The sequence below is a fragment of the Vipera berus genome, assembly GCF_964194415.1.
Source record: "Vipera berus genome assembly, chromosome: 3".
Classification (NCBI taxonomy): Eukaryota; Metazoa; Chordata; class Lepidosauria; order Squamata; family Viperidae; genus Vipera; species Vipera berus.
The window spans coordinates 133,410,798-133,423,525 of record NC_138204.1 but is presented as its reverse complement, the minus strand read 5'-3'; the positions used below and the strand labels follow the sequence as shown (position 1 = coordinate 133,423,525).

Below are 12,728 nucleotides of genomic sequence, written 5' to 3'. Positions count from 1 at the left end.
GTGGAGGTGACAGTATTCCAGCTGAGCTATTCAAAACTGGTACCTCAGTACTCCTCATTAATTGATTCCGCAAAGTGTGATATGTACAAGAAATGATGAGTTCCAAACAAATTTTTCCCATAAGGAATAATGTACTGAGTCACAAGGTAGCCAACACCAACAGGTTCTAGGTTGGGCATTGATTACCAAACATGATGAATACCAGGACAAAATTTTCACATCAAAATATGTTGTGTACCAAATTCAATGAGTTTCAAAGCAGTTGAGTACCAAGGTGCCACTGTATATTCATTTGAAAAACATATTTACTTGTTTTCCCCATCGATTTAGAACAGGGGTCTTCAAACTTGGCCCTTTTATGACTTGTGGTCTTCAACTCCCAGAATTCCTCAGCCAGCGTGCTGAGGGATTCTAATTGTGGCTTTTGGAAGTTTCCATGCAATCATCCAGAAGACACCTGTTTGGAAACTTACAGAATGATAGATTTAGATTCACCTCATTGAACAAATCCTTACCAAGCACAAAATCCAAATAAAAGCATACTAGAGAGAGATGGCTGTATAGCTTTTGCTTGAACGTATGCAAACAAACAAACAAACAAACAAACAGAGGTGAGAGACAAATTATTTCACTGAAAGTTGGGGTTTATGGGGCAGTTGTATCAAGGAAAGGTAAACTGTATCCTCCTAAAACGAAATGAGACATCTGGAGAGCTGTATGTGTTAAAACTTCCTTCAAATCTATAACAAATCTCTATAAAATGCTTAAATACCATTTTTGAGTATCCACTGCATTGTACAATAATCATTAAAAAAAGTTTTCGATAAATTAATAAAATGGGAGGCCACTGGTTTGATAAAGCAAGATATTACACCTCCTTATTCCAAAGTTCTGGCAAATTCTAAATATTTATGTCGGAAACTCTTCAGTTTTTTATATACAAGAGCTAGAGGTTTAGGCTCTCCTGAGATATTTTTCTGGGTCCTTTTCCTGGTGATTTTAGTCTTTTAGGCTATTCTGGCAGCATGTTAGTGTTTGGACAAACAATAGCAAAGGCTTTAATAAAACTCACATTCACCTCTGTACCAATTAGTCACAATTTTATGTATCTCATTCCCTCCCCCAAAAAACTCTCTTAATTCAAGAATATACAAAAAATGTAAGATGGGAATCCCAGAGAGTGGTGAAATAGAGAAATCTATTCCAGGTAGAAAGTTCTGAATTGCAGTATATCAGTTTGCAGATTACAAGCATATTTTCAGAAGAAGAAATATTTTTGTTTTTAAAAAGCAGGCTGTCCATTTTCCATGACATTTATTAATGTTTAAAATGAGAAAAACTTAAATCCAGGGGCAAACTGACCAATTCTGTTTGGTTTCTGGTCTTCCAGTACTACATCATCATAGTAAATTATCAGGCTGATACATCTGGTACCAGATAATTAAAGTAAACGAGTTCAACCTTTCATTATTCAAACTTTATTACAGGATTGCAACTCCAATGCATAATGTAATATTCATTTGCACATATAATGGTTACAGCATGTTAATCTCCTAACCTGCCTTGTATTTGGCAGAGATTACTGGATGATTGCCTATTCAACGGGAGTGCTAATAAAACTGTTTTGTTTGTCCTGGTGGCTAATTTATTGGAGATTTGTTTTTGTTTGGTGAATTATTTAAAGGGCAAATTCTTTCTATGTTGTTCCTGTTTCTTGCTTCATTTTACATTTATAATTTACCATGGGAGCAAAAGAGCATTCAAACATAAGGTAACGATACAACTTGATCCTGCTAAGATGTGGGGGTTTTTTTCCTAATTAGTTGATTGTTCATATTTCTCAAAGGGAGCAAAGTAAGAACGATCCATTCAGCGAAAAGCAGAAAATAGTAAAAACTGCATAGAATTGATTTCAGCATATTGATTCAAGCATGCTGAAGAATTTCAGCATTATGGACTTCCTGCTGTTTAAAATTTAAATGTAAAATTTGTTTTAACATTTTTAAAAATAAATTCTATTTCAATATGCTATATATGGGGGGAAACCCACTAAAACTGTTCTTTAAGGCAATGTTTTTGTGTTTTGTGTCTCAGAAAGAGAAAATAGGATTTGAAAATAAAGTCTACAAGTGTACCAGTATTAAACATTGAATAATATTTTAAAAATGTAGATGTTTGTGAATGAGGTAGATAACATTCATACATCCATTACTATTCATGCTTACTCAGAACTATTTCCAATTCCAATTCACTGGTATTTATTCCTAAATAAAGAGGTATAAGGTTGTAATACAAAGCAATTTAGAATCTCATACAATTCAACCACAACAAAACATAAAACAATTCAAATGTTAGTCAATAAGACTAAAATGGTTTTATCTTGAGATGTATTGCTGTCAGTACCACAATCACAAATGCCCACAATGGATAAATAGTGAAGTTAATATAGTTGGAGATGGCAAAATTGACTACTCTAATTAAATAATAGACTTTCTCTAGTTTCATTTCTACTTGGAAACCACTTTTGGACTTGCTTGAAACTAAAAGAAACTAAATTTTAACCTTGGGATTTTATGACTAGAAGTGTTTATTATTATTAAAGAAGTACTGTGTGCTGTGGTTTATTCTAGTTCAAAAGATCATTCTATTTTATCTTTGTGTCTGTACCAAAGAAAGTTAGCTATTATTTTTCTCTATAGCTTTTTCACCTTTTGTCCGCACCAGCCAATTTTGCTTTTTCCCTTCTCCTTTCCTTTTTTCCTTTTATTTTTCCTTGTTTTGTTGTATTTTATATTTTTTGAAATTCAATAAAGTTCTATTAAAATGCCATTGATCGAGTATTTCAAAAAGTAAGCAAATTATGTGTGTGCAGAAATATGAATCAGATCTTCATGTATTTATTCTCTGCCTATTTTTTGTAAGGCAGGCACCTAAGATGCCTAAAATAATGAAATTTATGGAATGGATTGTTTCAGTGACAACAGCAACCAAAAGATTGGGATGGTTGAATGTTTTCATATCAAGATAGGAATAGATGGAGATTTTCTCTTTTTCAGTAGGGGGAATAGCACCCTCCCCATATTCTTTTGTGCTTATTTGTGATTCATTTGCCTACTTATTTTAATTTTATATTCTTTTTTTAAAACAAAATCAATATCAGAGTGGTTTCATATTTATTATGTGTTACTACTACTAATGTTTCCAAAACAAAAGCAACAGAAGAAGCCTATCATGTGTAAAAGGTTCCTTAACCTGTTCATATTTTAATTGATTTTTTCAGTGCTTTAACAGATAAGAGTTCTTAATTATTTATTATATATTAAATTATAAGCTCTAATGAAAATAGCTGATTATTGCTTTCTTGATAACGTAAGAATATGCAATACACTCTGAAAAAGTTTCTTTTTTTCTATAGCAAGTCACATCCTACATTTTACAAACCGTCTTCTGAAGCACATGTTTGTCGTGAATTACTTTCCCACTTCTTTCAGGACCATGGAGAGTACCAGGGAAAGACAAGCTTTGGCAGTCTGAATGGATTCTAAAATTGCTAATTCACTTTATTTGCACATGTGTATGTATTAAAAATGTTTGGGTTTTCTTTCTTTCTTTTTTTTACAGACAACCCTGCACTCTTGAGCCATGTCCCTGTTGAAATTAAAATTCTTGATGTTAATGACAACCCTCCAGAGCTTGCCAGAGATTATGATGTCATTGTCTGTGAGAATGCAAAGCCCAGCCAGGTCAGTTACTAATTACAGAAGACTTAATTCTTTGATGCATTTATGCATTTATTTTAATATTTAATATTCTGGCATATTAAGCATTTCATATTAAAATCTCAGTAATGCTACAATAATGAACAAAATTGAAATTAAAATTCTTGATGTTAATGACAACCCTCCAGAGCTTGCCAGAGATTACGATGTCATTGTCTGTGAGAATGCAAAGCCCAGCCAGGTCAGTTACTAATTACAGAAGACTTAATTCTTTGATGCATTTATGCATTTATTTTAATATTTAATATTCTGGCATATTAAGCATTTCATATTAAAATCTCAGTAATGCTACAATAATGAACAAAATACTTGGCTAGAATATTATCTAAAAGAGGCTTGCTCCATATTCATTGTTTGATTCCCTGATTTTTTTTCCAATTTTATGCCTGAGAACTGTTCTGCAAATGTCTCAAGTGGGGGAAGGGGAAATGTGGGTCTCCTTGTGACTGTTTAAAAGTTTTGACAACATTCATAGTGAATGATAATGCATTTAATTAAATGAATAGATATTTATATTAAAGTAATCTTCAGATGCAGGGGCATAGGCAGAGGTTCCCCACCCAAAACTCAAGCACAGAGACCTAACATTTTCCTTCCCAGCTTGGACAATGTCATACCCACAATTTGTCTTCACTTTGTATGGGATAAAATGAATTGCATACAGTAGCTGTCAGATTTTTGCTCATGTTGCACTTCTGGCCCAACTTATAATTGGGGAAATAACAATCCCCAGTGTTTCTGTTTTTCTGATTTAATCATTTTGCCTTGGCAATGCATAAGTAGGCATGTGGAAATCATATCAACTGCTGTTGCAGTGAATTAGCAACACCATCCAGAGATTGACATTGTGGGTGAAAAGAACTCATTTATGACTCTTTTCTAGAAATGGGGATTTTCATCTGTTCGGAGTATATCTCATTGGTGTCATTGTTCCAGTAGTTTTTTCTGACTCTACTGGAAAATGGAATTTTCTACTCTGAGAACATTCTATAATTCCATCAAGATTCTTTTGGCTTCTTTTCAAACTCTGTCATTTCACATCTCACATAGTGGTTGATGAATCAGGCTAGAACCCAGGAGACCGTAAGTTCTAAAACCTTTTAAAACCATGGGTCAGTTGTGGTCTCACAGCCCAATTCATCTTCCTGGGCTGTTGAGAAGAAAATAGGAGGAGGAATACAGAAATGGGTATGGTTGCTGCTTTGAGTTGTATGTGAAAAAAAGGACAGGATAAGAATCTTAGAGCAAAAAAGGAGGAAAAAGAGGAAGAATGGGCAAGTTACTTCTGAAAAATACTACTAAGAAAATTGTGGGAGGAGGACAGTTACTATGATTCAAAACTAACTTAAAGGCACAAATGTATTTCAAATAAATGCCCCAATTTTTCATGTGTTGTTGTTGTTGTTGTTAGTTGCGAAGTCATGTCCGACCCATCACGACCCCATGGACAACATTCCTCAAGGTGTTCCTGTCCTCTACTATCTTCTGGAGTCCATTTAAGCTCACACCTACTGCTTCAGTGACTCCATCCAGCTACCTCATTCTCTGTTGTCCCCTTCTTCTCTTGCCCTCAATCTTTCCCAGCATTAGGCTCTTCTCCAGTGAGTCCTTCCTTCTCATTAGGTGGCCAAAGTATTTTAAGTTTCAACTTCAGGATCTGGCCTTCTAAAAAGCAGTCAGGGTTGATCTCCTCTAGGACTGACCAGTTTGAAAGCCTTGCAGTCCAAAGGACTCGCAGGAGTCTTCTCCAGCACCCTAGTTCAAAGGCCTCAATTCTTTGGTGCTCAGCCTTTCTTATGGTCCAGTTTTCACAGCCATACATTGCAACTGGGAAGACCATAGCCTTGACTATATACACTTTTGTTGGCAGGGTGATGTCTCTGCTTTTTAGTCTGCTGTCTTGATTTGCCATGGCTTTCCTCCCCAGGAGCAAGTGTCTTTTAATTTCTTGGCTGCAGTCCCCATCTGCGGTGATTTTGGAGCCCAGGAAAATAAAATCTGTATTTATTTATTTTTTCATGTACTGGGTCTTAATTTTATGGGACACATTTTGTTTAAAAATAGGGAATAATGATGATGGTTATTCCACATTTTAAAAGAAGATAAAAGTGACATTGCAATCTCAAGCAAGCAAAAAAAAAGTATTAAATAAGATTTGTACAACTTATTGGGAGCAGTTTCAAATTCCTAAACACTATCAATAATGAAGCCTTCAAGTTGCCTCACAAAGTGGTGCATTTTCCTTTGCTGGAGGAATAGACAAATAGAGACTGGATAATTTTCTGCTCAGAATATTTTAAGAGCCTTCCCTGAGCACATAACTGGATCAGATATCCTCTACAATCCCTTATAAGTTTATGATTCTATTGACCTCAACCATGCCCATGTAAAGTCATATATAAAATACTTTCCTGTTCAGTTATTAATGTAAATAGAAATAGCACGTAGACTTACATACTGCTTCTCAGTGCTCTACAGCCCTCTCTAAGCACTTTACAATGTCAGTATATTGGCCCCAACAATCTGGGTCCTCATTTTACCATCCTCAGAAGGAGGGAAGGCTGAGTCAACCTTAAGCCAGTCAGGATGGAACTCCTGGCTGTGGGGAGAGTCACCAGGGCACTTCCCTGTTCAGAAAATATTTGGATTAATAAATCTGAGTGCTGAGGTTGTGTTTAGTTCATTTCATGATATTGCTTAAAATGCTGTTCTCTCCAAATTAGTCTATTAGACTAATAAATGACACCAGCCAAGTAGAGTATAAAATAATAGACTTGGCACCAGCTCAGATGAATACTATGTTAACAAGCTGAGCTTACATGATCTTACTGAGTTCTGTCAAAATTGAAATCCAATTCAAAACAAATTACACCCACTATCCTATGTTCTTTCCAGGTTATTCAGACAATCAGTGCCACTGACAGAGATGACATTACAGAAGGGCGAAGCTTCCATTTTGCTCTGGATGACAATTTTTCTTTGAATCCCAACTTTACATTAAAGGACAATGAAGGTAAATCAAAAACATAACTGACTGCACAGGGCTCTATGTATATCTTCAGTGTCTCATTGAACAGTATCGCTTTTGTCAATGTGCAAAAACCATAGTCGAATATTCAGCATAATAGCATTTTATAACAAAGGGTGCCATAGTCATATTTTTTTATTGGCAAGCAAACTATATCCAGTAATCATCTGGGGAAAAATAACCTTGCAGTATTTTCTACTCTAAATATATATTTTTGTATTTCTCATTTATACTGTATACAGTTTAAAATATTTTACAGTGACTTGCTGGAACTATGAAGCTTTAACTTCTTAGTTAAAGACGTCCATTGTCACAAAAGATATAAGTGATTTTATTCTCTCCCTGAAAGGTCAGAATTAGGAAAAAAGGGAAAATAATGCTTCTTATCATGTTATACCAGTCGTAAAAGAACATAAAATTGTAAAATACTACTAGAGTTCATTTTCAGCTGAAAAATCTGTTTGGTAAAATGGGCACGATAGTGCCTTGATTTATATTAATCTAAGAAACTAAATGACTACCGTATATACTTGAGTATAAGCCAAATTTTTCAGCCCACTTTTTGGGCTGAAAAATTCCACTTCGGCTTATACTCCAGTCAACAAAAAAAACTTACCGAGGACTTGTGCGCGGCCGAGGCTTTGGTGCTTCCGGGATCGCGCGCACCTCTCCCAAGCCACCGCCGTCCGAGACCTGCAGGTCTCCGTTCCTCCGCGCCCTGCCTGCCTGCTTCTTTCAGCTGTCTGCCCATCAGCTGTCCATAGGGATGCTGCAAAGCTCTCCTTCTCTAGGCCTTGGACTCCCTCCTGGCTGAAGAGTAGATGAACCAAGCCAGCAAGGAGACAAAATGTTTCTGCAGCTGTTTTTCCTCTGAAGGTTTTTTTTGTTTTTTTTTTTTAAAGTAATCTCCGAAGGTTATGCCAGAAAATGGAGGACGCTGGGTCTTTGCAAGCTTTAGCTGTCCGCCTGGCTGCCTGAAGGCCGCCCTTTTCAGGCAGTCTGACAGACAGCTAAAACTTGCAAAGACCCAGCGTCCTCCATTTTCTGGCACAACTTTTAGGGATTTATTATTATTATTCCTACTACTACTATTACTACTACTACTACTTCAGGAGTAAAAAGTTGCAGAAAAAAATTCTCTCCTTACTAGCTTAGTTCCTCTACTCTTCCATCTGGAGCCAAGGTAAGATTTTAAAAAGGGATATTGGTTGGAAGGCAGAGGGAGAGTTTAGTTTTAGCATCTAAAAAAAGGGGGGGGGAAATCAGCGAGTACATCCCAACCAGCTTTTTATGTTTTTGTTATTGAAGAAATATGGGGGAGGGGGAGGGGTTCTGGGGTGGGTTGGGGAGGGGATAATATTGTAACTTCAATAAAAATTTTCAATAAAAAAAAGAAATATGGCTTTCTGGGGGAAGGTGGGGAGGGCGTTAAGGAAGGAAAGGGTTTTTGGAAGCTCGTCCTGAAGCTGCCTTTTGTGCAAGGGGCCTTTTCTCAAAGCCTAGAGAGGCAGCTTTGTTGCCTCCCCGTAGACAGCTGATGGGCGAACACCAAAAGCTCCAAAAGGCTAGGGAACTAGTCCCAGAACACCTTGGTAGGAGGAAGGGCAGAGGCAGAATTGGGAAAGAGGTAAGACAGGGTTTTCCTTCCCAGATGTTTCTCTTTGGCAAGACAGCCAGCTGTGCTGAAGCCCAGTATCTGGGGGTGGGGGAGACCTGAGGCAGGCGGGCTGGTGCTTGCATTAGGCCTCCCAGGATCCCAGAGGCTTGCAGAGCGCGGATCCAGCCTCCGAGGCATGCAGAACGGCGGATCGGCTTATACTCGAGTCAACAACTTTTCCCAGTTTTTGGGGGTGAAATTGGGGGTCTCGGCTTATACTCGAGTCGGCTTATACTCAAGTATATACGGTATTTGTTGATGGATGCACTTTAATAGAATATCATAGTAGAAACTAGATCACTTTCCACCAAGCTTTAGAAAATCAATTCTTAATTGAAGGCACTGTAAGAATTTCATAAATGGGATATGTCATTTTTGGTCCTTATATTTGTCTATTTGCATTATATTTCTGATTTGTTCAGTAACATATCTTTTCTTATTGGATAAACTTCTATAAGATTTTCATGAACTTGTATAAATTGATAAGTCAGGTAGCACCTAACAACCTTGGCTGAACTTAGAAGCTAAGCAAGAACAGTTTTTTGTTAGAAATTGAATGGGGAATCACTTGGAACTTCCAGGAATACTGGCAGGATTGCATTTTTTTAAAGAAAATTGGAAGTTTAAAAACATCCCAGAAAAGGGTAAAATAATACTGCTAGGAAATTGCATAAATGTAGTTTCCAGCAGTTGGCTTTAGCTCAGCCCAGAAGTAATATCTAGTCATCTTTGGTTGTTCTCAAAAAGTTAAGTAAGCTTGGATGTTATTATTAGATGGAGAGGCAACAACTAAGAATTTCAAGATTATACTGAGAAATTAAAATAATCAAGGAAACCAAAGCCATCATGGAGAAGATAATGCAATCCATTTCCATTTTGGGGTGTGAAAATTCCATGAACATTAAGAATCAAATACAACAATAAGACTTTAACTTTTGAAACAAAGAATGTTACTGTATTCATGGTGTGTAGCCTAGCAGGTGATTTTTGCAATTAAACACAGAAATTGTGGTTGTATTTTGCTGTAGTTTTGTTTCTGTGTTTGCTTTGTTTCTTCAAATCGTTTTTTTGTTTGGGGTGAGAGCCAATTAGCCTTAAAAATGTTTCTGACATGTTGATGTATGTATGTTTTTTTTTAAAAAAATAAAAATAAATAAATATAGAAACTGTTCCATTATAAGAAACATGTCACTTTTGTCCTTAAAGAGCAGTTTGGATTAAAACAAATGCAAAGATGCTTTCTTGGCAGTTTAACATTTTTTAGGATTTTCAAAACTCTTATATCTAATATAAGTAAAATCAAATTTTAGATCAACTGATCAGATATGTTTAAATATTAGTAGCTTGGGTTGGTAGTTGGGCTGTTGGTTTGATCTCTGAGCTTGGAGATTTGGCCCACAAACCAGCTTCAACTCTCAGATGGACCCTGTCAAAACCTAAGGAGAAACAAACCACAGATAAAGTGTCATATACTGAATCCAGTGCAGCAACTGTGAAAAGAATTATGGGGGGGGCACACAGGAAGAAAGACTGCATGAACACTTCCTGGCTACCAAAAGACATGGCCCACTGTCCCTCACATCTGTCCATAAAGACTTGGAAGGACACAAGTTCGATCTAACTGGGACCACAGTTGTAACCCAAGCAAAATCAAGGGGAGAAAGAGAATTCCTTGAAACCTGGTTCTCCATCAATAAGTCAATAAACAGACATACTGGCACTGACTCAATCTACCAAACACTGAGAATGAAACAACAACTTCAACCGCAACCCCGAAGGCAGCCTTTAAAAATGACATACAGCAACAAAAATCACAACTCCCTACAAGAAACCAGATCACGTCTCAACAACAACAGCCAGGCAGCAAAACAACCCGAAACCGGACCATGTCTCAGAGATAACCAAACTAACAAACACTATTTGCATCACACAGACAATACTCAAACACCAAAGACTATGGCCCAGCAACAACAAACAGCCAATCAAACAGCCCAAAACCAGACCATGGCTGAGAAACATCTGGACAAATAACACCCACACCAATTAACATCGCACAAAAGTATTTAAAGGCCAGTGCTCTGTCAGATGAACACAATTCTAAGCACACGGAAGATGTCCACCATCTGAATGGAGATGAAATGTTTGCAGCCAAATCGCCAAGCTTGGAGATCAAACAAAAGCCCAATTTGCAGCTCATTTTGTAGATATATAAGATACCTACCACCACCACCACCACACCACCATTACAAAAGTTGTAGAAAATGAAATGTTCCACCATTTGTGGGTACCAGTAATTTACTTTTCCCAAAATGTCTTTTTGAACAACTGTCTTTTTATAGCTGTCTGTAAAGAAAGCAAGGAGGGCATGGTCTAGATATTCAGGATTTAGTTCTTCCAATGTTGGAGGAGGGGAGCATCACTGAGAAGTCTTATGACTGGGCTCACTGAGCCTCAGTAGCAGCACCCTCAACAAGCCTTTTTCTCCCAATTCTTATTGTGCAGAGAGATTCAGTTTGTAAAAAATCGTTACAGAATAAGAAAATGTGGAAGCAAATTCTTCTCCACCCAAGGCGATCGTTCTTTGAACTCTCACTACTCCCTTAATTTTGCCCAACTCATTCAACAGTTAAAAATCTTCGGGGTAACTATTTGTAGAGAGATGGCGATGCCTTCAGAAACCATTACTGAAACTAGAAGACAGAAACCTTCCTTTAGCCATGAGAAAGGAGATAGGAAGAAGTTGGACCCATCTAACCCAGTAGAGTATAAGAATGTGGGAAGGTAAAGCACAAACAAATTTGACAAAATTCTCCTCCTATAGCTTATTTCAATAAAGTATTGTTATTATCTTCTCATGCAATTGGTTTCTTGATCTGGTTTTGAAGTTTGTTTTAACTTTTTATGTTTTAGCTTTTATCTAACTGTAAGCCACCCAGAGTTACCTTATGGTAAGATGGGTGGCCAATAAATTTTATAAATAAATAAATAAAATATGTATACCAAAATATTAGAAAATAATAACCATAGCCCCTAGTATGGTGGTCTCCCCCTCAGCTTCTTGTTCTAGCTGCTCAGAGACAAGTGAATGTGCCTTTTTTATATTGTAAAGCTGAAAGAATATTTCATTACAGCTGTATATTAAATGACTTGACTTTAGATTGTGGTATCTATAGTAACAAGTGCTTGAATACATTCCCACAGGATTACATTTTTACGTATGTGTTGACAGTGTATAATCATCTGTACATTCCTAAAGAGTTTAGGAAGAGAATGTTGGTAGAATCAGAGGGTGAAAAATATATTTTGCTGATGTGCTAAATGCTTCAAGTCTGATTATCTGAAATGTCTTATTTCAAACTGTTTCAAGTTGTAAAAAGCTTTTTCGTATTCCAGCCAGGCTTTTTCAGATACTTTGAAAATTTTTAAGCTCAAAATAGTATCCAAAGTAATCAATAACATCCATTTCAAACTGAAATAACTGTTTTAAACTTGATAACAGACATTTTAAAATGATGCATAACCATTCCTATTGGGTAAAGCATAGGGAATGATTACCAAAACAAAGACAGATATAGATGATAGATTATAAATAGATATGAACATTTGGGAGGATATATACCAGGAGAAGGAGAACAGAATCAGGTGAATAAACAAGGGATTTTCTAGAATTCCAGTAAGTGATTTAAAAACAACCAAATATACTTTCTCATTTACAAGCATTTAAAATCACAATTAAACTTTATGTGGAATATCAATATCAAGAGCAACATGCAACACAGCATGAATCATAAAATGAAATAATGAATTGTGTTTAATTCTTTTTTTAAGAATAAGAAGAAACTATTAACATACAAAAGAAAAAAGGGGGGAAGAATAAAAAAACAATAAAAAATAAAAATATTAAGAAATTAATTGCTTACAAATTATACTCTTCCAGCCTATTCTGAGTAATTCTAACTAATTAATTGAAATCAATATAATATTATATGTATTTATATTATAACTACTATAATAAGTAAGCATTAGGAATTGTTTCTGATTTCTTGTTACATAGCAAGCAAAGGTAGCCACTTAAGAGTATTTCTAAGGGAAAAAGAAAAACAACCAGATTGATAGATTTACTAATATTGACAACTAATCAATAGAATTTGAGTAATTATCCAGGGTTCAGTAGAAAGTGTTAATTTATATATTACTAAAACTCTCATATCTGTTAGATACATTGTAACCATAATTGGGTGAAACACTGCATCAGAATAAAAGA

At 36.1% G+C, this 12,728-nt stretch overlaps 1 protein-coding gene across 2 annotated transcripts in view; it reads left to right on the top strand.

Moving 5' to 3' along the window:
- The window catches only part of CDH18 (cadherin 18), a gene marked incomplete at its 5' end in the record, with an annotated part of 209,102 nt that overhangs the window by 185,427 nt on the left and 10,947 nt on the right, over positions 1-12,728 (top strand). For both annotated transcript variants that reach the window (XM_081323254.1, XM_081323253.1), the window contains 2 exons: positions 3,622-3,743; positions 6,675-6,792. In XM_081323254.1, coding sequence (XP_081179380.1) covers positions 3,622-3,743; positions 6,675-6,792 — 240 coding nt within the window. The remainder of the gene's footprint in view (positions 1-3,621; positions 3,744-6,674; positions 6,793-12,728) is intronic.